We start from the raw sequence: 22,003 nt of genomic DNA, 5'->3' as shown, positions 1-22,003 counted from the left end.
ATATAAGAGAGACAGTTTCTTATTAGTTAGATGTGAATGTCACACATAATCATAAAGTAGATTTTCATAGATTTATGTTCTTATCTCTGTCCGAAACTCGTTTTTTCCCTGTTTGGAATCAGTGGCGAGAACTTTGAAAGTAAACCTGTGGACATTTGAGCTTTGTAGACAGGTCCAAATGCTCTTTGGATCAAAGTAGTAAAATTACATGTTGCTTTCTGCAAATCCCTGAATCACCCACAAAAGAACATATGTTGAAAATAGATATAAAAGACCAAGAATTCAAGAAACATTAAGAGTTTTTTCAACTTTTAAATGCATGGTTTCAGATTTTCATTTTTATACTATATGCTTATAATCAAACTAATATGTAAACTCAAAGAAGCAATGTTCAAATTCGGTTAGAATGAAGAGAATTTGTACTCCCTACACACAACATATACCCTATTTGCACTCCATACCTTATTTTCCCCCAATTTTTTCCCCCCCATCATCACCATTTTCCCTCAACTCTATGGTATCTCACTTCTTTTTGTATATTGAGCTAATTTACTCTAGAATGAATCTATTTTTAATTAAAAAATATTTATATAGTATATCATATGAACTTCGTTTTAGAAAGAATACAAGAGTTTACAGACCCAAATTTTCTTAGTTATTTAAACAAACTGATACTTAAATTTTTGTTAAACCGTAAAAATATGCAAAACTTAGCATCACAAATTGTGAGCAAAAAAAAATACGCTCATTCATATATCTCAAAAGAGTTGTAAGCTTACTTTTGTTTCAGAATATATATCCAACCATAGTTATTTGATTCGTTATATCTTTTATGTAAGGACATTGTCTTGTTTTGTGCTGTAAAAACTTCTTTAAGACAACTCTTTTGAAGTATGACAGTAAACTTTGATTTATAAACAAACTGAGACCGCATGAGAAGTGTAACCGCCACAAGTCTCTCACCTTTGCGATCATACAAAGGAACAGAACGTAGACCCTGTCTAAGCTCGCCACAGACAAACATGTCTGCCAGAGAAATTGTCCTTCGCTAGCATGTTGTAGTTGTGAACTTCAACTCTGAGCAACCCCAGCTCTGGTACTGTAAGCTGACACTCAAACTCCTCGTCCCAAAATGGCTCCCAAGTGTTTTCTTCTTTCTTTGTTTCCTTCATTATTCTATCACCTCTTACTCCAGTTTTCCCCACCTGCTTTCACACAAAATAGTTCAATGCATTTGAAACAGATCCTAGAGTAGAGAATCACAATGTATTAAGTATCTAAATTAAAGTGACTCTTATGTAAGAAATATTTCGTTTCATAGATTATATGAATTTTAGTAAGTTTCGGTTAGGCACAATTTCATCTTATAAGTTTTTATGCACACATTTGCTTTAAGTTTTTATATTTAGCACATACTGTAACACATATTTTATTAACATTTATGCATTTCTTTTACTATGCTATCTGACATGGCTGTGGTTTCAAAACTTAAAGAGATCATGAGGGAAACAAACCTTATTGATCTCCACTAAAGCTCCATTTCAAATGAATTTTCTTGACCATGGGTATGACAAAAGAGCATTGTTGACTGTTTATGGCAATCAACCTGTATGGAGATCAATAACATAACAATTCATTAGACAGCTATAAATAGAACAAACTATTAATAATTAAGCAAACAATGCTATGAACCTGGCTGCTCTTCCAGAAGAGCTAAAGCATATAATGACTGCTTTGTTACGTCAGGGTCAGAAGAGACATCACCAGCTCCATAGTTAATGTGTAATACACTTGCAGATCACCTTCCCATCCGTTTGTTTCCTATATTACAAAAATCAATCACCAAAACATAATCAGGTATATGATCTCGAGTTAGTTTATTATCCAGACCTGTTATTACATTACATATCGCATGTATCCACCGTTCATGGGAGACAATGGATAGCTAATGTTCCTACCGGTGCTTGCAGATAAAGAACCTCCGCGTTTCTGAAGCAATCAATGTGTCTTTATTCGATGGAAACTCAAATACCATGAGTAGGGAGTTGTGGAAGATAATGGATACCATGGCCTCTTCAGCCATTTGATCAGCGATTGTAATAGGACCTACACATGTTTCAAATCAGGAATAAAACACACACATAAGATTCTTAACTTGGGAGTTCAGTGATATATAAAAGGGCCCAAGATATATTCATAACTTGGTTTCGAGCTTGTTAAGCACCATAAAAAAATTCTTAATCATCAGTTTGTTGCTTAGTCTCTCAGTCTGGTTTTTCGAGAGATCATTAGTAAACTTGTATTCTTTCTGCAAAGCGCAGCTTACTGTCGTATTCCCCAGTTTTTTATGTTATAAATGCAATGGTCTTTTTGGGAGAAGCTAAATGATCTAAACAATTAAATAATGTTGTTTACTTGTTGACTGATAACAAATTAAGCTTATAATATAATTCACCTGGAAGAAGACAGCTTCGCTGTGTTGACACTTGGTGCAGCGCACGGCCTTGGTGCAGCGAATGGTGAACCTCGTTTCTGTAAACACTGTTGTCATCCGCTGCTTCCTGCAAACCTATGGTCACAACAACACTAAAATAAACTGCAGATATCAACTATTAATAACAAGAGTGCAGTAATCTATCTAACAATCGGTATGAAGATGAATAACTCAGAAAATCCAGCAATTAGCTAACTTGTAATACATACATTCAAATGGTACATATTAATTACTAATACAATTTGTAATATGAGTTATCAGGTTACTGAGGATAGGAAAGTGACCAAAGAGGCTTATGAATTACATAGAGATGTCAGGCAAAAGATGAAAGAGCTAACTCTCACACACATGCTCTCAGGTTGTAGTGTAGGATCAATGTATGAGCCATTGTAATTACTGTCTTGTACAGGGCACCAGCAATATACTTCCAGCAAGTACTTCGCAGTTCGCAACACCTATAATTCTGCAACTCCTTCGCTATACTTCCACCAAGTAAAGTACTGATAGCTAAAAACAGTCATACTGATGAATGTATCAATCTTCACTCTACGGTATACTCGATCCCGATTATCAATGATGAAAGCAACTTCCAGCAATACACTTATATCCTAAAATCAAAATCAAGGACCAAACTTTCTTAAAAATATAACCATAACCGTAGACAAATGAAAAAGAAGAAACAACATAATCAGTTTATCAAAATACTTTCAACTAAAATCTATCTATTGATTGATATAAGCCCACATAGCACTCGTTTGAAAGCATATTAAGACATAACGCCATGGAACCCTAATCAAATCAACACCATCCATAGACGCCGCGAGATCACATCTGAGACTCGGCTTTGTCGCAGACCGTAATGAAAACCTTTTTGAGAGACAGACGAAGAAGAATATGGGCTAGAGCTTCGCGATACACAGATGAAATAGAAGAAGAATCTCAGACCAGGACTTGGTTTTAACTCTCTATCACTTCTCTTTCTCTTGAACTAACCTAAAACATCGACGATGGTTAACGGATAAGAAAGTAAAGTATTTTGCTCAGAAAACAAAAAAAATAAATATAACCATAGACAAATGACGTGTAGAAACGAAATAAGTTGATTGGTTCTTCAAGTTTTTTCAGTTAATGACATGTCAGTTCTTCAGGCATTTTAAAATCTGATGTGTCATGTTCTGGAGAGAACTCTGTGGTATTATTGTGTTGACTAGGGTAAACCCGCCCTACGGGCAGACGAATAATAAAATAATAATATATATTTACTTTTAACCAAAAATCCCAATAGGATTCATAATCTTTTTTTTTCAAAAAACTTATCCATGTATTTCAAAATTCATATTGGCAATTATAAGATTGTCTAATTATAATATTTATTAAAAACAGAATTATTTAATTTCTCTTAATTTTTATTTTAGGTTAATGATATCAATAAGACACATAGATTTTTAAATTACTAAACACTATGAAACATTAATATTTTTTTTAAATTTATGTTTATTATTAATTTTTTACTGTATATCATTTTAAATGTTGTTTCTTTTATTTTTCTTATTATGTTTATCGACTGTTATGGTTAAAATTGTTTGATGTTTGATTTTTCGTTACGGTTAATTAAATTTCATAATATAATGTTAAAATTTAATGGGATGTTTTTTTTTGTCGGTGTAAATATTTTGATATGTTTTGTTTTGAGTATTTAGTTTGATTTCTACTATTATTGTCGTTGTCATATTTCACAATTTTTTTTGTTTATCCTAGGGGTTGACCTACGCAAGGAAATTTTATCTTGGTTAAATTTAATGTTTAACAACTGCTTCTATTTCTATAGCTTTTCCAAAAAAATACATTTGTTTCGATTTTGATGTGTTTCTTCTATGTTTTGTATCAAAAGATTTGTTGTTTCTATTTTGATGTGTTTCTTCTATTTTGATGTGTTTCTTTTTTGATTAATCACTTACATATTCACCTATTTCAGCAAGTTTTTTTTCACCATAGCTAGAGAAAGAGATGGATGGGTCTTGATCCAGGAAAATGTTTTTAATTTAATTGTTACGAAATTTTGACAGTGTTATGAAGCTTGGGTCTATTCTTACGTAACCACTCAATGACTAATGGTATTTCTGATGAAGTTTAATTTGCATTTATAAGAGCAAATGTAGTTGCCTTACAGTGTACGAAAATTATTAAAATATCCAGTAGCACTTATAGGAACCGATATATATATAAGAGAGTAGAAAAACTGAAATCACATTGACACTTTTAAGAAAAGCACGTAGTTTGCCTGGCAACGTACAAAAGTTTAAAAAAAAAATAAAAGCACTTATAAGCACTGAAGTATCAGATATATATGTGTAGAAAATCAGAGATCCCATGGCCATTTCTAAAAAAGAGCAAACGTAGTTGCCGTACAAACGTAGTTGCCTTGCTGTGTACAAAAAATCGAGAAGGAAAAAGAATCAGAAGCAATAATTAGCATGACCGAAAGAGGTAAAATACTTTTGTCTAGAGGATTCTTTTAAAAAGTGGTAGTAGAGCATCAACTAAAGTCCACAACAGTGTTTAAAACTCCTATACTCTTGAAGATTAACCATTACATGGTTTTCACTCACTTATACTATGTAATAATAGCAATAGTACCGATGCCAACGATGTTCAGAGCGACACAACTGTTCACACTTTATGTCTTTACACCATCAGTGGTGTAAGTTTTTTAACAGCTCCAGAACCTGGCATATCATTGCCCGAGTTGTCATTACCTACCTGCGAATGAGTTTGTGTGAAGATCAGTTTGACATGTTAAGAGGAAGAGCACGTCAGTTGTAAGTGAGTACGCTTACCTGTCCATCAAAAGTAGGAATTGGCGTTGGTTCTGATCTAATATCAGGGCTAGGGTGAATGATTTATGGTTTGATGAAAAGTCTGAACTTAGAGAGCTTGGCATGAAAGGTTAAGGTTATTTGGTTTGCCATCCCTGCGTCTTATATGTCAAATAGGTTTAAGTACAAAGGGAATTAGTATCTGCAACCATCGCTTGAGAAACTGCAGCAGTAGAAAGGCTTTGTCAGTTTGTTCATCTCACCATTAATACCCACACACCCAATAACTTGTTATAACGTATGGGAATGAGATTGGCTTTAAATTACTTAGAGAGAGTGAATGGAAATGTGTTCAACATGGACTACCTTACAATCCCAACAGTGTTACATCATTACATGATGCACTGGTGGAAGATGAGAACCTGCGTTGAAACTTCTGGAAGCACTTGGAACATGAGATATAAGACCAGTCATTACATGAGATATTTTAACATGCAAAAGAGATTAACCTTGCTCTGCAGAGAAGGAGGTGTTCATTTCACACGAATCTCCTTCCACTTGTCCAAACACTCTTCCAGTGGGTATACATTCCTTCCATCCCCATGTATAAACTTCATGGCTCTCTATATCCAAACCAAACAAATCAAATTAACAAACTTTTACGCAAATGTGGTCAAAGCTAACTAAACATCAAGAAAGTCACCTGTTACCGCCACAGAATGATCCCATCCAGCTTCAGCTTTCTGTACACAAACCTCCGGAGGCAGAGGAAACGGCTCGGGAGTCTCCTATGAAAGAGTAACTCGACTAAAACTCATAATCATAGAACAATATCAAATTAGAACACTGTGTTCTGAACACAATCATACGAAGAAAGGTTAGTGAAAAGCTTACACAGTGCTTCCCTGATGTGACATAGATCTGACCTAGATCATCCGTCGAGCCGCATGTGATCAGCTTCCCGGATTCTGATTAACACTCGAGTAATCAAATACAAAACCATCTCACTATGATTCCGATTGAACTATCGATTGTAAATTGATGAATCGTTCTATGAAACCTAGATAAGAGTTAGGACGAACCTGAGGTAGCCATTGCGAAACCGCAGCCTCCGCCGGAGACATCTTTCCAGGAGCTTTCGACTGCCGGCAGAATCTTCACCACCATTCGGAGAAGTGAGATACAAACCTATTTATACATGAAATCGTCGACTGAACAACGCAACTGAAGCTAGCATAGTGGGCGTCTGGTTTAATGAGATTAAAGACACTAAGATTAAAGGCGTAGAAATCACAACGCCCCGTTACGGAACTGGAAGGTCATCGCTATCGATGAGAAAAGCAGAACACAAATGTCTGAGATGATAGAGAAAAGAAGAAACAATGCATTTCATTAAAGAGGACACGTGTCGCCCTCAAAATTTTCTAATTGATGACGTGTCCGCCTATGTGGATTGCCTAGGAGGGATCCAAAGCTTACTTTATATATATAGATTGATGACGTGTCCGCCTATGTGGATGGCCTAGGAGGGATCCAAAGCTTACTTTATATATATAGATTACACAAGACGAGGTCGATAAGTAGAATAAGTTTAGGGTCAAAATTGAATAATGCTTTAGCATTGGGGCAGAAACCAAAACACTAAAATTTACAATTTACACCCACATTGGAAACTTTACCTGTGCACTTTTCGTCGTCTTTTCATCAATCGTTGTTATCGTCTCATTAAAATCGTTGCTTACTCATCGCATCGGAGATGGCGTTTTTGCTCAAGAACAACTCGATTTCATCTCACCTCCGATCTTCTTCCCAGGTTTTTACGATCGAATCTCATCAAACGGATATGGTTGGATTCGTTTGATCTATTACGACAAGATCGTTTAGACTCGTTTGATCTATTTTGCAGAAGATGGATGGGGGCGCCCTAGGTCAATCCCGTCGGGGGTTCCATGTGGAGCTAGGAGCTCGCGAGAAAGATGTAAGTTTATTCTTACATTGAATCAATCTGGGATCCGATTGCATCTTGTTGATTCGTTTGAATTTTGATTTTGATTTTGGGGGGATCCTTCTTCTGTGTCAAATTGAAATCAGTGTAATTGTTATCTAGAAGCCTTGGTTGGTGTATAATCGAAACTAGCGAGAGATGCTCCTTTTTGTTATAGTTACATTTTTATGAGATTCTTCCATGGTTTGTCTTCTTATTGCAGCTATTGGCTGAGAATGATGCTTTGAGGAGATTCAAGTCGCATAAGAAAGGAGTGCGCCAATTGAAAAGAATTGGAGATGTGATCACTGCTGTCGTTGTTGCTGGTATCCACTGCTACACTCTCTCACTAGTGATTATTTCAATCACTTATAATAGATGGGGATGGAGATATCCTTGTGCATCACTAACATATACGTTTGTGTTGTGGGGCTCATATGGTTTATAGATTTGATGAAATTACTATTCTGTGTGTTTGAGTTGAATAGCTTTTCTCATGTGTGATGTGTTTCATTCAGGGTGCTGCTATGAGATCTATGCGAGAGCAACTATGAAAAAGGAAGCTTAGGCTGCATGAGGAAGCTCATGAGTCCTCCTTATGCTTTTATCATCAATCTTCCCTTTTTAGCAAGTCTCTTCTGGAGTTCATGTTGTTAGTCATGTTGGCTATTTGCTCAACGGTCTTTTGAATAAAAGTGAATACACGAAAAGGAATTGGTATTTTTTTTGTTATTTTGGATCAGAAAGACTCGTTCGTATGGAGCTCATAAACTGTGTTACAAGATTCGTCTAATGTTATTTCTATTATCGCCTCTTCTTGTTTAGTAGTATTTCTATGGGATTTAAAACCACAAAAAAATAATCAAATGTAAGTCACTTAAGCTTGTTTCACATATTCTTTGTTAACAGCTTCATGGAGCATTAGTCATGTTCTTTTTGGAGACGCCGCGGCAGCGTCGGCTTTTCAAAAAATACAAAGGAAATAAGTATCTTTTACGGCATCGTCATTAATTGATGTCGCTGGGTTTTGGTAAAACAACCGCATCCTTCATCTTTTACGGTCGTTGTGTCAAATTCAAACGACGCTCGAAATTTCAGCGGCCACGGCGACTCTATTTTCGTTTCTCTGGTTGTCCGTTGCGGCTGTTTTTAATCAGATCATTAAAAAATTTCTTTCTGCCCTAACTTTATTTTCTGCCGCAGCCGCAAATAGTGGCGTTTATAAAACGAACAAACCTATCGTTTCATCACCGCTACTTCCAGCGGCAGCATTCAAAAAATACCACAAAGGAGACAAAAAAAAACAAAAACAAAAATTAATGCAGCCGCTGATTGATGACGCTAAACACACTGCGGCTGGAAATTCAAAAACTTTGATGACGCTATAAAATCTCGCGACACAAAAATTGGAGGAAGCGGGTGTTTCTTATAAATCTGGCGGCAACAGTTAGACCTTTGATTATTTGTTTTCCTTTTATAATTTTAACCGCCGGAAACTGCGGCAGCTTCAACGAAGAAAATATAGAATGATAGAACTAATGAAAAAGTCGTTTCTTTGTTGCATTATCGAACATTCAGAATCGCATCACACAAAGTTTGATGAATTTATCAAACACAAATATTTCATTTATTTAATTGCTCTTAGTATCGAAACAATGATATACTTAAAAGTGTATGCAACGAAACAACGTTCGCAGAAAGAAAGCATCTGCTGCGTGAGAGATAGATTAGCAAATATAATTCAGATCATTCCGGTTGTTCTTCAGATTGCTCCATCTCCAATTTCTGCAAGGAAAAGAATACGAGTTGTAAGATACAGAAATGAACCTAAAATAATGAGAATGTTATATCAGCCAGCTGAAATTCATAAAAGTAAGAAAAACTATACAATATGTATAGACAAAAGATCAAGTGAAAAAAGTGAATGCAAAACCATGAATCTACAACAGATCGCATCTACCAGTTGCTTAAGAAAAATTGCTTATATCATCATAACCAAAGAAACTGCATGAGGTGTATGTAACGTTAGCCTATGACAACAACGATCGTAGCAACCCTAATGCACACAATTGTAATGAGAAGCCAAGACAGCGTAGAAAAGAAATGTGAAGAATTAGTTAACTGGCTGGAGTTTCAGCCTTGAAGCCAAGGAGTTAATGAATATAGCAGAGTGCAGATGTCGTGGTCGGTTAGAAAGCAGTTAGCCAGGACTAGCCTTATAAGTGTGTCTGAAGAGATTGTCTAGTCTGTGGATTAAAATAGGGTTTGGCTAGGCTTTCGTCGAGAGAGTCTCTATGTTTTGTTGAATTGAACAAGAAGAATAAGAACAAGTGTAAGACTTAACATCTCAGATTAAGATCTTGATGCTAGAAAGATTAAAGACATGATTCACAGTTGCTCTCTGATTACATATCCAGAGGACGGAAGCATGTAACAACTCAGACAGACAGCAATCACCACTGGTTAGGTCTAATATTCATCAAAATCACAAGTAGCAACCGATGCCCTAAATCTCAGCAGCAATCAAAGAAAAAGACGCTATGATAAGAGTTTGGATCATGACCGAGTTAATCTAACCAGGCCTCAAGAGAGAGAGAAGAAGAAACTTACAGATTGAGCGTTGTGCCAAGAAAGGCCACGGTAGACGTTGACGGAGAAAGTGGTGGTAAGGTAGATGGTGGCGAGCCCTAGCCCCGCCGTGAAGGCCTTGAACGACCAATCTCCTGCTTTCGTTACTATCCCCATCTCTCGAGTCTCGGCGGCGTCGGGTAACAAAGTCCAGTCTTCTCTTCTTTTTCACAACTCCGAACCACTTATTGAACCGGGATATTTATGTGTGTGACGGTGACCGATCAAAATTGAATATCTTCCCTTCGGTTTTCATGTCCGGTTTACTCAGAGTGCTTTGGATTTTGTCATAAGGCATTTATTCATATTTGTTTGATTATTTTGTTCCAAATTAATTTAACCTCGCCCAACTATTAATTATGGGCTTCGAATACAGGTAAATGGAATAAGCATATACATATTTATTAGATTTCAGATTCAGGAAATTGAATGTGTCACTACCAATCTGAAATTAAATTACATTTTGTTACAGTCGGACCAAACAATCTTCAGTGTAAAACATCATACTTATAGAACAATCGCTATGAACACGTTTCTGATCATCTCACATTAGTTTTCCCTTAACAGCTACAAAAAGGAAGACGTTAGTGCAGCGATAAAGAGGAGAAGCTGCTAATTCCCTGGGCTCTGTAGCCGTGTTTCTCTGAAAACAGAAGTGCCACCAGAACCAGCTGGTGAAGGTGATGAAGCTATGTAGTTTGTTCCTGACGCAGACACAGTGCCTCCTCCTGCAGCAGCACTTGGATTCCCCGGTTGAGTTGGACCCACCCGTGGGCTCCATCGAGAAGGATGCGGAGCCTGAGAACACAGCAACAACATTCAAGTCAATATATTGATGAAAATGCAAAACTACTCTACGACTAGGAAGGACTTGAGCAAGAAGTAACTTTTGAATGTATACCATATTGTGTTGTGAAAAAGCGGCTGCTCTTCTGAGCGGAGATTCAGATGATGAAGAAGCACCGCATAGTCGAAGAACACTGGGAGTTTGAGCATTATTATGATTCCCTGCATCATTCGTTTCTCCACCTTCCATGTGAGTACCAGCATTACCTCCAGAGTCATTAGAGACATCTACATGGAGTGGAAGAGAAGGACGAGACGCTGTTGTTCCTGGCTGTTGCGTGATGCTGCTGCGCCTTTTCAATTCTTCCTCAGCACTCAGAATCTGTGACCTCAGTCAATTTTGACATGAATAATTTCGATAAACAACATGTGTATTGACATAGCAGAAAGAAAGTGCACTGACCAGCTTAAGAACTTGGACGAGATTGTGTTTCTTTGCATTCAACACTTGTAATCTCTCCTCAACTTGTTTCTCTTCTTTCTCTATTTCGCTTGGTACTACTTCTTCAGCTGTTTCCTTTGCCTTGTGAAAACACAACAATAAAGCTAGACACGATAAGGACTCAACTGATTGGTGGTCAATCTAAGGTAAGAAAAAGAAACAACCTCAGAGAAAGCTAACAACTTTACGAGTTCATGAAAGCCCCAAACTGATAACTCTGTTGCAACTAACGCTACTTGAGGGCGGGCGGGCAGACATCAAAGTTTATTTCATCAAATCAGCCACTTACATTGATGAATTCACGTAAAATTAGCAACCTTTCCTAATCTCCTATGTGCTTCATCGAACCACTAACACTTGTACTCAAAATCTATTGGAATGTCTCACAGAAACATACCTCCGCCTTATCGTTCGCGGCTTCCTCGTGTGGTGCATTATTGGTTTCATTATTCGATAGCAATTCCATCACTCGATCTCCACCGCCCGATCCTCCTGCTCGAGCTCCTTCAATTCTGCCATTCTCCTCTTCCCTAACCTGGTTCCCATTAACCTCCTCTCTCTTCACCTCAACAAGCTTCTGTTTCCCCGACGAACCGGGCCGTTCACATGGAATCGCATCCTTCCGATCCGTAACCAGCTCAGACTTGACGTTATGGCTCGGGTTAGGGTTAGAATTAGGGGAGAGACGAGAAAGAGCTCGCTTGCGGCGGTGAAGGAGAGATTTGAAGTCTTTAAAAGAGAGATTTCGATCCGGCATAGTCCACCGGCGAGGAACGTCGGGAACTTTGTGAAGGTTGCCTCTGTACATGGATATCGCCACCATCTCTTTTTTTTTTTTTTTTGGGTTCCGTCGTCGAATTCGCCGTTTCGTTCTGCTGCCGTGATCCTATGACGAAGGGATTTCGAGGTTGCGTGATGTTTTGCTATGGGAGATGAGAAACGTGCGCCGTTTCAGTACACGAAATTTCTATGATTGTATATAAGCCGATGGGAAAGCCCACAAATGTATGTTTAAAGCCCATTTACTATCCTATTTTATTATTATTTCTTAAATGTTATATACTTATATCTACGAAAAAAAGACCAAAATAGCACTAAATCAAGTTTTTGTTCCCAAACTAGCACTCAATGCTAAAAGTCACAAAAATAGCACTCAAAGGGTGGAGTTTAGGGTTTAAAATTTAGGGTTTAGGGTTTAGAGTTTAGGTTTTAGGGTTTAGAGTTGAGAAGTGAGGTTTTGGGGATAAGATTTCAAATTTTGAAAAATAAAAAAATTGAAATTTTTCAAAAGATAAAATGCTATTTTGGTCATTTTAGTTTTTGAGTGCTATTTTTGTGATATAAACTTAGAAAGGTGCTATTTTGGAGATTTGCCCTATATCTATCTATCTAATTTTTTTTTAACGAACAACAAGAACTATATCTATAAAAAGTGAAAATTCCCAAAACAAATAGCTGAACTAATTTATATTTGCTAAAAAATATTTAAACTATTTTGGTTCATTTTTTAAAGGTTGACATCATCAGTTTGGCGATTTAAACCTTTCGACTTTTCAGAAGTATAAGTATTAATTGGCTATAAAATTAAAATAAGTTATATATTAAATAGAAAGTCAAAGTAGTTTATGTATTTTTGAGAATATGAAAATTAATTTAAATATTTTTTGGTGATTTCAAAACCAAGAAAAAACATGAAAATTAAGAGATTTTGTTCTTCGATCCGATTTGGTTATATTTCAAGGTTTTAGGTAGTTTAGGTTTTTAAAACTCTTATCGAAATTAACTGACTTAAAATATGATTCATTTTTTGGTTCTCGATAATAAATTATTGACCAAAGTTAACTGATTCTTGGTATTTTGGTTAAATTATTGCTAAATTTGATTAGTTCAGTTCTTTCGCTCAGATAGTGTATGTTTTGTAACATTTTGGTATACCTTGATAAAATTTAATATCCATTATTAGAAAACTATATCCCTTTCTTATTAAAGGAGGAGCATTGTTAGAAATAAACATTGGCTTCATGTGTTTATTACATGAGTGTCATTTCTTAGGTGTCATTACCACATGCACTTTCACTTACTTTTTAAAAAAACCCTTTACCAACTAGAATAATTACAAACAAATGCCACTGTTCATTACATTATACTATATGATTTTCGGATTTTAGGATTTCAAAAATAACCTTCGGATTATGTTTATGGTAAGTCATTTACACTTAATTACATTCTGATTTCAAAAAAAAAAACGGGGATTTAACTAAGGCAGCATATTAACTCCTTCCTAAGAGAGACTTTATGGTATGTTCGAAAATTTGGAAGTGTTTCATTTAAATAAGGCAACAAAATAAGTGTTTCTTTAAACGTGGTACAACTAAGTTCTTTACGGTTTGAATTGGTTATTTTAACCTGTACGAAAGTTCATATCGTAACCTGTACGAAAGTTCATATCGTAACCTGTACGAGTGTTCATATTTAATCTTGCAACAAGTAAACCATGTTTATCAAAAAACTATTATCAAATCGTTTATCATAATGTTCATATCATAACTTGTACGAATGTTCATATCAAATCGTTTTATGATATTTTCGATTCAATTCCTCAAAAATAACCAATTATTTCCAACACTTAATGCTTCAGAATGTTAAAGAAACACAATTGAATTGTTAACGTATTCAAGGAAACAAAATTCAAAGAATTGAAAGACTTACCTTAATCGATAGGGAATATTTCTGATATATTTTTTGCGTGACCATCACTGATTTTCCTTACCTATTTCACGATTGAGGTAATACATGCATTCACATATTTTGTTAAATAATATTTTTAATTTCTCTAGATGATCTCTTTGCTATTGCTCATAATAGGATTGCAAACGAAGACTTCTGAAGGCATTATTGACAGCAGTTATTTTGTCTATATTTTTCATTTTCTTTTGTTTTCTTATACATTGTTCCTTTTATATTTTATTAGACTATTGCTTATGTTTCATTTAATATTATATTTATAATTTACCCGCATGCAAACAAATATACAATTTAATTTTAAAGTCCATCGCATATAAATTTATATTGACATACTAAAATTCTTAGCTATAATCCGTACTTTCTTACATATATTTTTCTTACTATGACTTTAATTTTTATTATGTCTACATATTAAAAGTTATAATACTTTAAAAATCTCCTTGCTCCGCGCAGGGCGCGGATTATCACCTAGTTTTAAGTATTTAACTGGGGAGTAATAGGTTTGACATCATTGTGGAAACGAGTTTCGATATTTTTAACCGATGAGTAATAGGTTTATATATTTGAATTGTGTGCGGCTAAGACGAGGTTGAAAGATTCTTTACATTTGTTACTATATAAAAGTTCTGGTGTAAAAATAAGTCATTAACCCTATATATATATATAAACTATTAATTTGGTAATGTCAACCGTGCTGTATACGAGAAAATGAATAATTTTGTAACATCATGAGTTGAGATATATGAAAAAGGCTTAAGAGAATTGATTTGGCTACATATGCCACCAAAATTGACTTATCTTTTCTGTCACACCTCCGTTTAGAATTCAGAGTTAAGCGTGCTTGAACTGGAGTAGTAAAAGGATGGATGAACTATCGGAAAGTGATTCGCGATACCGTACGAGTGAGGTCAAAATACGGGAAAATGTCGTGTGGTGATTGTAGAGCCAGTAAACAATAATTTCGAGCTTTGAAAAAAATTAATGGACCGAACGTTAGAACAGAATGGAGTCCACGGGCTGAGAGAGCGGACGTGGATTGCCCATTAGTCATGGACGGTCTGGGAGTTATTAATTTTTTTTCATTTGATTTGTTTGTACATACTTCATAACCAAATATTTTTCATCTTATTCAACTCTTATTTCAGCTAAGCAATCGAAACTATATGTGGTCACGAATTATCTCACAAACTTCCAACAAAACATTTTTTGTGATATCGAAATAGATTGCAGCGAGGTCCTCGAGTCTCCATGCCATGTAAAACCTCACCCCTAGTTTGTCATCGGTCCAATCACAGTCGCCGTTATGCTTTTTTCATTTGAAATTTTCAAAAAAAATACTACCGTTGGAAAAATAATACCAACGATTCTTAAATTCAAAAAATAATTAAAAAATGATTACAATATAGTAACGGCAGTATTATAGAAACCGCCAGCCCAACGAAGGCTTCTCTCTTTCTTCATCATCTTCAAAATTTCCGCAACTGTTTTTAAATATCTTAATCCTCATAGAATAATTGATTGCTTATTTGCCGCCAATTAGTCGTCTTAGGGTTTCCCTTTCCACAAACTCTTCTTCGTTTGAATTTTGATTTCGAGTAAGAAGCGGCAATACAAATTGGATGAGAAACTCGAAGCTAGAAAAATGCACAATGTTCAGCAAGAAGCGATCGATTCAGATACTCATGGCGGTCGGTGTACTGTACATGCTTCTCGTCACGCTCGAAATCCCCCTCGTCTACAGATCCGGATTCAACACTCTATCACACGATCCGTTAACCCGGCCCGATCATCTCGGTAGCGAGTTGGATCTGCAAGAGAGACGACGAGCTCCAGGGCGTCCTTTTAGGAGCTTGATTTATCAAGAAACGGTATCAGTGGCCCCTGCTCGATCTCAACGGAGAAGATTGTCACAAGAGATCGTTATATCCGGGTTGAAATTTGACCCGGATCCGAGTAGCAGAGACGAGTCCTTGGAGCTCCATGAATCCGCCAAAGAAGCTTGGGAAGTTGGGAGAAAGCTATGGGAAGAGCTGGAATCTGGAAAAGCCCTTAAAGCCTTAAAGGAAGAGACGAAGAAGAAGACTGTGAAGCTTGGCTCCAGCTCATGCCCGGTCTCCGTTTCCTTATCCGGGTCGGATCTTTTGACACGTGGGAAGGTCATTGAGCTTCCTTGTGGGTTAACACTCGGATCACACATCACGGTGGTGGGGAAGCCACGCGCTGCACACTCTGAGATGGACCCGAAGATATCAATGGGGAATGAAGAAGATGAAGCTGTGAAGGTTTCGCAGTTTATAATGGAGCTTCAAGGGCTGAAGGCAGTGGAAGGGGAAGATCCGCCTAAGATTCTTCATTTCAATCCAAGGCTTAAGGGTGACTGGAGTGGTAAGCCTGTGATTGAGCAGAACACTTGTTACAGGATGCAATGGAGCTCGGCGCAACGTTGTGAGGGCTGGAGATCGAGTGATGATGAAGAAACAGGTTAGTGTTGTCTTGCTTGATTGGTTGGTTATAGAGAAACGAGTCCAAAGAGTGAGTTTTGTTTTTCACAGTTGATGGTCAGGTTAAGTGTGAGAAGTGGGTTCAAGAAAATGCTACTTCTTATTCTAAAGAAGAGACTAACAAGGCAACATGGTGGCTGAGTCGGTTTATTCGCAGGAGCAAGAAAGTAGCTGTAGAATGGCCATTTCCATTCACTGAGGAGAAGCTCTTCGTGCTTATGCTAACTGCTGGATTGGAAGGTTACCATGTTAGTGTCGATGGGAAACATGTCACATCTTTCCCTTTCCGAACTGTAAGTGATGCTTTCTTGAAATGTTCTTTTGGAGTAGTACTAATGATAATTGAAAGTGTGTTTGGTTTTTGATCATATGAAGGGGTTTACGCTTGAGGATGCTACTGGTCTAACTGTTACTGGAGACATAGATGTTCAAGCTGTTTTCGCTGGCTCTCTCCCAACCTCGCACCCTAGTTTTGCTCCTCAGAGGCATCTTGATCTCTCAAGAAAGTGGCAGGCCCCATCAGTTTCTGGTGAAGAAGTTGAGTTATTCATTGGTATCCTCTCTGCTGGTAATCATTTTGCTGAGCGGATGGCTGTGAGGAAGTCTTGGATGCAACATAAACTTATCAGATCTTCCAAAGTAGTGGCTCGGTTCTTTGTAGCATTGGTAAGTTCAGGGTTTCATGAGGCTAGCTGTTTACGTCTTCTAGGTTATGTTTGGATTGATGCTTAACTCTTGGTATTATACATAGCACTCAAGGAAGTCAATCAATGTGGAGCTAAAGAAGGAAGCTGAGTTCTTTGGGGACATAATTGTAGTGCCTTATTTGGACAGCTATGATCTAGTTGTCCTGAAAACTGTTGCAATTTGCGAGTATGGGGTGAGTTTCTACCCAACTAATATGATTTCCATATCTTTATGATTCATCATGGTATGAGAACTCTTGTTTTGTTTTGGTTTGCAGGCTCATCAGTTAGCTGCCAAATACATAATGAAGTGTGACGATGACACATTTGTCCGAGTAGATGCAGTTCTTAGGGAAGCAAAGAAGACACCCACAGATCGAAGCTTGTACATTGGCAACATCAACTATTATCACAAGCCTCTTCGCCAGGGGAAGTGGGCTGTTACATATGAGGTAATAAACAACACAAAAAAAGGAAAAAATAAGATGAGTTCTGTACTATTAGAAACACATTCTTACACAATTTATTCAAATGGTTCTCCAGGAATGGCCAGAGGAAGACTATCCACCTTATGCCAATGGACCTGGCTACATATTATCAACAGATATCGCTCGTTTCATCGTTAAAGAGTTTGAGCAACACAAACTAAGGGTAATAGACCATTTTCATAATTGAAAAGAGTATCAGAGACGAGAAGAATCTAGAGCTATGTATGTGATGTGTGATTCAACATCACTTTGTTTATGTTATAGTTATTCAAAATGGAAGACGTGAGCGTGGGAATGTGGGTGGAACAGTTCAACAACAGCGTGAAACCAGTGGATTATGAGCACAGCATTAACTTCTGCCAGTTTGGTTGCATAGAGAATTACTTAACGGCGCATTACCAATCGCCAAGACAGATGATCTGCTTGTGGGACAAATTGGTCTTGACGGGCAAACCTCATTGCTGCAACATGAGATGACCCGACGGTGTAAGTTTCTCTTCTGTGAGAAAGTGGAACATACATTTTCCATTGAGAAACATCAAAATGAGCCTTTGATGTATGTATATGTATTACCAATCGTTGATGGTCACTTTTTGATTTGTCTTTACCTTGGAACAAATCAATGGATCCGTTGTTGAATCATTCATTCACGTTCATTCTTTTTGATGATTAACCTTCTGAAACCGAAATTCAAATCGAACATTCGTATATGCATACTACAGCGCTATCCAAACAGCAGCTGAATATAAACAATCTATATTTCTTCTGTAGAAAACTGCAATCTTTCTAATTATCCTGTGACTGTTAAAAAGAATCCAAATTTTAAACAACAAATATAAATAATGAAAATAAAAAAGACATAAGAAGCAATGATAAATAGAGATTCAAAACTTATTTAAAAAAAAAAAGAGAAAGATTCAACGCTTAACAACACGTTGCTTAACAAAAAACAAACATAAAGACAAGAAAAATTTTGAATTAAAGGATTTAGTCTCCATGATCTCAATCAATTCACACTCGTGAGACTAAAGCAAGTTGCCGCCCTCCTCAACTCCTTCTCCCCTACTTCATCTATAGGTTCCTTCAAAGATTCACCAGAGCTGCAACAACCAAACAAGTCAAGACATGTTCCCAAATTGTCAGACTTTTTTTTTTTTTAGCTCAGTACGTACAAAGAAAAGAAAAATGCATACCTTGAAGCGTACACTTCTTTTGTTTCCGTGAAAGATTGACTCTCATCGATGATTTCTAGGAATTGATGGATTTCATCGTAGTTCTGATCATCAACTTCTTCCTCTTGTTGATTCGATGCCATCTGAAGATTAACAAGTTGAGACTGTATAGCCATCACACTGTTGTTATTCTTCGGCTCGCTACAATGCTCGTTTTGATTGATGAATCCATAGTTATGATGATTATAAGGAAATTGATTCTGACCCCAAGCCAAAGAAGTATTATGATTGTTGACAACTTCCTTACATGAATCTGGAGTGGGATTGTAGTCATGGTTATTAACCTGATCACTACAATAAGACATATGAGGTGGTTGCTGCTGAGTTTCAGAAACCGGACTGAAAAATGGTATTGTATTATTGCCTTGGTTATTATCGTTAACAGGAAGTCCCATTCCCAAATCTAACTGCGATGTGAGATCTTGCTTTTCACCAAGCTCGTGAATCATCATATTATGAGGGTTAGGATGATTTTGACCATTACGATAGAGCTGTAATTGGGAATTGACGGCTTTGAGCTCTTCTTCGGCTACCCATATCATGTATTGGAGTTGTTGTGTGATTCCAAGGCAACCATGGACAGGATTACGATCACGAACATAAGACTGAAATATAATTGATTTCATAGCTTCCGGTCTCTGAAGCTCGTCTAGGTTCTCCAGTATTTTAACAATGCTTCTAACGCCAAATAGCCTATGAACGTTTTGGAAGAGCTTTGGTTGTTCGGCCGGGAAGTACGGCGCGAGTGGGCAGTCCGCGGCGCAGCGTCTGCGTTGGTACTTGCACGCAGCACAAGCACCACTAGTGCCTCCTTTCAATGTCATGTAAACGATGAGAGAGATCAAGAGAAGATCCAAAAATCTCTCTAATGACCCAATGGGATTGTGGATGGTTTTTATTTGGCTCATTCGATGGGGAAAATCAAAAAGTAGACTGGGAATTAAAAAAAGAAAAACAGAGAGTGAGGATTTTTAATGAGATGTACGTGTTTGTGTTGATGTTTTTAGGTAGATGAGAAAGGTAGAAGGAGAAGGAGTGGATTATATATATAAGCGGATTTTGCTGAGTGGGGAGAAGACCAAGCAAACAAAAGATACTACGTGCTATTAAGTTTTAAAAAGAAAATGTAAAAAAAATCCGGATCCTTCGGAACAGTTATCATTTATGATTCATTTTTGAGTTTGTTTTCTCTTTTCTAAGAATAGAGTTACTTGAAGAATATATATTTTTTAATAATATTTGTACTTAAAATAGAGTTATATACCAATGGAATCTTATTTGTTTCGATACTAGAGAGAGACAGATTTTACAATTTTGAATTCTGGATTAGATTTGTATTAACTGATGAATTTAATAATTTGTCCCCCATGAAAAAAAATGGATATGAGATTTTAAATTTTGTTATATCTAATCATATTTAGTTGAACAAAATAAAGCCAAATTTATATTCAACATTGATTTTATTAGAATATTCTTTTAAGTTATATATACTTTGTTATTAAAATGTTGTGTTAAATTATTTGAGTTATTATTATAAAATCATGTATAGTAAAAAAAACATATTTCTAATTCAGAAGTTGGGAATCAGTTTTGGAAAGTACATGTCCAAGCTTCATTTTCGAGAATGTGAATTTTATTGGAGTTAAATCAAAGTTCTTCACTAAACCTAAAGACAGTTCAAAAAAAAAAAAAACTAAACCTAAAGACTTGCAATGCAAGCAACCGCAGGCCATCTCTCTTACATGCCTTCTTTCACAAGGAACAACAAAGGAATTTTGGTTTATCTTTGAACCTCCCGATAGGACGATCATTAATTTTGTCTATGTGTGTTTCTTTTTGTTTTCCTTTTCTGTTTATTATTTTTTTTATGATCTGAAATTTTAACACTTTGAATATGAACATATTAAACAGTCTTCTGTACGTGAATCAGTTTAGATAATATTTTAGCAAAAAAAAAAAAAAAAAAGAATCAGTTTAGATGGTTGACAAAATTAAGATACAAATGAAGCTGACTGGTTTGAATCATATTAGATGCTAGAGAAAGAAAAAAAGCAAATGAAAAGTTGATCTTTTTGGAAACTTATTGTGAACCAACAGATTTAAGGAGCCAGAGTGGACGTCAAGGATCCTCCTACAGGAGTTGAAGCGACGGTCTTACTCTCGGGGAACCGAACCGATGTCTTTGATCGTTTCAATCTTCCAACAACAGCAACGGATGAAATCTCCTGCTGTTGTTGAGTTTTGCAACTACGTCTGTGTATGGAGATCAGTTGTTTTAATTTTGTGGTACAGCCTATTTTTGGGATCTCATCTGCTTCAAGCTGTATGTATGTAGAAAACGATGCTGGTTTCGAGGACAAACCTATGAAACAATGGAATGAGATATCAAAAATAATATGTAGTAAAAATTTCTATATATTTAATAAAAATAAAACAATAGAACATATCAAAAATAAATTTTATACAAATAAACTATTTAAACTAATGCAAAATAATATCAACACTAAAACTGTTTTAGTCACTTATATAACTTTTCAAAAACTTATAAATATTATAACAAATATTTTTTAAAAAATTAATATTTTCTAAACCTTGTAAATCTCGGAATTATCCTACAAGAAAAGTACGCATTGTTAATCAGCCTTTTGCGAAAAAAAAACATTATGTATTTTGCAAATGTACAACATTTTTCTCTTATTATGGTGGTTAATGGGTAAATGCTAACCGTCACTCTCTCCGGTCCACGTCATTACCATACCGGTAAATGTTTATCAACCAATCATTAGTCAGATTTTATAATTTGGAATAAAAACACATTACAGAAAACATAAGCTGATTGTTTACGGTATAAGTCTTCTCAGGTAGATTCAAATTTTAAACGTAGAAATTAAATAAAACGAGAGATACAAAACTTCCTTTTGGACTTTTATTCTCTTTTGGTTTTAAAAGAAACTGCTTCAACGAAGTGGTCAGATCAACGCTACATTTCCAGTCCATCCAAGTATCTAAAAGAATATGAATGAGAACTTATTTAACTCTCAGACACACATATCCAAGTAAAGATCATATTATATAGAATATGAAAATTCTATTGAGATGAAAAAGGGCTAGTCTATGCAAGATGTACTTGCCTCTCAAGCT

The 22,003-nt window shown here is 36.2% G+C and overlaps 5 protein-coding genes across 33 annotated transcripts; 2 read left to right on the top strand and 3 right to left on the bottom strand.

Annotated features, from left to right (window-relative positions):
• Positions 1-731: 731 nt before the first annotated feature.
• LOC103873198 lies at positions 732-6,697 on the bottom strand. 29 transcript variants are annotated; one of them, XR_004448501.1, is made up of 11 exons: positions 6,393-6,697; positions 6,205-6,278; positions 6,014-6,117; positions 5,332-5,933; positions 2,843-5,254; positions 2,456-2,586; positions 2,066-2,106; positions 1,891-1,989; positions 1,693-1,821; positions 1,515-1,606; positions 732-1,205 (listed from the first exon to the last, which is right to left on the bottom strand). XR_004448501.1 is itself a non-coding variant. In XM_009151620.3 (4 exons), exons 1-4 carry the CDS (start codon positions 2,842-2,844, stop codon positions 1,897-1,899), a joined length of 294 nt encoding a protein of 97 aa, XP_009149868.1. In that variant the 5' UTR covers positions 2,845-3,531; the 3' UTR covers positions 1,890-1,896. The 29 variants fall into 29 exon arrangements, 2 of the variants coding, with proteins under 2 accessions (XP_009149868.1, XP_009149867.1); XR_633873.3 differs by having other exon boundaries at positions 2,456-2,569; XR_004448493.1 differs by having other exon boundaries at positions 1,891-2,106; positions 2,456-5,254; positions 5,332-5,533; positions 5,677-5,746; positions 5,820-5,933.
• A 184-nt stretch (positions 6,698-6,881) lies between these two features.
• Positions 6,882-8,108, top strand: LOC103873195 (succinate dehydrogenase subunit 7A, mitochondrial). Its single transcript, XM_009151618.3, has 4 exons — positions 6,882-7,123; positions 7,217-7,288; positions 7,518-7,620; positions 7,813-8,108. The coding sequence occupies exons 1-4, from the start codon at positions 7,067-7,069 to the stop codon at positions 7,860-7,862; spliced, it is 282 nt and encodes a 93-aa protein (XP_009149866.1). The 5' UTR covers positions 6,882-7,066; the 3' UTR covers positions 7,863-8,108.
• A 722-nt stretch (positions 8,109-8,830) lies between these two features.
• On the bottom strand, positions 8,831-12,243 carry LOC103873193. Its single transcript, XM_009151617.3, has 5 exons — positions 11,608-12,243; positions 11,172-11,291; positions 10,824-11,090; positions 9,905-10,720; positions 8,831-9,079 (listed from the first exon to the last, which is right to left on the bottom strand). Exons 1-4 carry the CDS (start codon positions 12,031-12,033, stop codon positions 10,535-10,537), a joined length of 999 nt encoding a protein of 332 aa, XP_009149865.1. The 5' UTR covers positions 12,034-12,243; the 3' UTR covers positions 8,831-9,079; positions 9,905-10,534.
• A 282-nt stretch (positions 12,244-12,525) lies between these two features.
• On the top strand, positions 12,526-18,332 carry LOC103873191 (hydroxyproline O-galactosyltransferase GALT6). The gene is made up of 7 exons (XM_009151616.3): positions 12,526-16,436; positions 16,508-16,749; positions 16,832-17,122; positions 17,208-17,336; positions 17,421-17,594; positions 17,686-17,793; positions 17,895-18,332. Exons 1-7 carry the CDS (start codon positions 15,575-15,577, stop codon positions 18,105-18,107), a joined length of 2,019 nt encoding a protein of 672 aa, XP_009149864.1. The 5' UTR covers positions 12,526-15,574; the 3' UTR covers positions 18,108-18,332.
• Positions 18,333-18,486: 154 nt separating this feature from the next.
• Positions 18,487-21,881, bottom strand: LOC103873190 (LOB domain-containing protein 27). Its single transcript, XM_009151615.3, has 2 exons — positions 18,824-21,881; positions 18,487-18,730 (listed from the first exon to the last, which is right to left on the bottom strand). Exons 1-2 carry the CDS (start codon positions 19,768-19,770, stop codon positions 18,637-18,639), a joined length of 1,041 nt encoding a protein of 346 aa, XP_009149863.1. The 5' UTR covers positions 19,771-21,881; the 3' UTR covers positions 18,487-18,636.
• Between the last annotated feature and the right edge of the window lie 122 nt (positions 21,882-22,003).

The sequence above is a fragment of the Brassica rapa genome, chromosome A06, assembly GCF_000309985.2.
Source record: "Brassica rapa cultivar Chiifu-401-42 chromosome A06, CAAS_Brap_v3.01, whole genome shotgun sequence".
Taxonomy (NCBI): domain Eukaryota; kingdom Viridiplantae; phylum Streptophyta; class Magnoliopsida; order Brassicales; family Brassicaceae; genus Brassica; species Brassica rapa.
The sequence above is the reverse complement of the archived record's forward strand: the minus strand, read 5'-3'. Positions and strand labels throughout refer to the sequence as shown.

Bases quoted from the DNA above. Each gene is read 5' to 3' on its own strand.
- LOC103873198 (XM_009151619.3), bottom strand. From the start codon at position 2,844: ATGTGTGTGAGAGTTAGCTCTTTCATCTTTTGCCTGACATCTCTAT. The intron at 2,570-2,798 runs GTAATTCATAAG...TTGTGACCATAG, and splicing joins CTTTTGCCTGACATCTCTAT to GTTTGCAGGAAGCAGCGGAT. The intron at 2,107-2,455 runs GTGAATTATATT...AAACATGTGTAG, and splicing joins GCGAAGCTGTCTTCTTCCAG to GTCCTATTACAATCGCTGAT.
- LOC103873195 (XM_009151618.3), top strand. From the start codon at position 7,067: ATGGCGTTTTTGCTCAAGAACAACTCGATTTCATCTCACCTCCGATCT. The intron at 7,124-7,216 runs GTTTTTACGATC...TCTATTTTGCAG, and splicing joins ACCTCCGATCTTCTTCCCAG to AAGATGGATGGGGGCGCCCT. The intron at 7,289-7,517 runs GTAAGTTTATTC...TTCTTATTGCAG, and splicing joins TAGGAGCTCGCGAGAAAGAT to CTATTGGCTGAGAATGATGC.
- LOC103873193 (XM_009151617.3), bottom strand. From the start codon at position 12,033: ATGGTGGCGATATCCATGTACAGAGGCAACCTTCACAAAGTTCCCGAC. The intron at 11,292-11,607 runs GTATGTTTCTGT...TGTTTTCACAAG, and splicing joins CCGCGAACGATAAGGCGGAG to GCAAAGGAAACAGCTGAAGA. The intron at 11,091-11,171 runs GTCAGTGCACTT...CTGAGGTCACAG, and splicing joins TCGTCCAAGTTCTTAAGCTG to ATTCTGAGTGCTGAGGAAGA.
- LOC103873191 (XM_009151616.3), top strand. From the start codon at position 15,575: ATGAGAAACTCGAAGCTAGAAAAATGCACAATGTTCAGCAAGAAGCGA. The intron at 17,123-17,207 runs GTAAGTTCAGGG...TATTATACATAG, and splicing joins CTCGGTTCTTTGTAGCATTG to CACTCAAGGAAGTCAATCAA. The intron at 17,337-17,420 runs GTGAGTTTCTAC...TTTGGTTTGCAG, and splicing joins TTGCAATTTGCGAGTATGGG to GCTCATCAGTTAGCTGCCAA.
- LOC103873190 (XM_009151615.3), bottom strand. From the start codon at position 19,770: ATGAGCCAAATAAAAACCATCCACAATCCCATTGGGTCATTAGAGAGA. The intron at 18,731-18,823 runs GTATGCATTTTT...TGGTTGTTGCAG, and splicing joins AAAGAAGTGTACGCTTCAAG to CTCTGGTGAATCTTTGAAGG.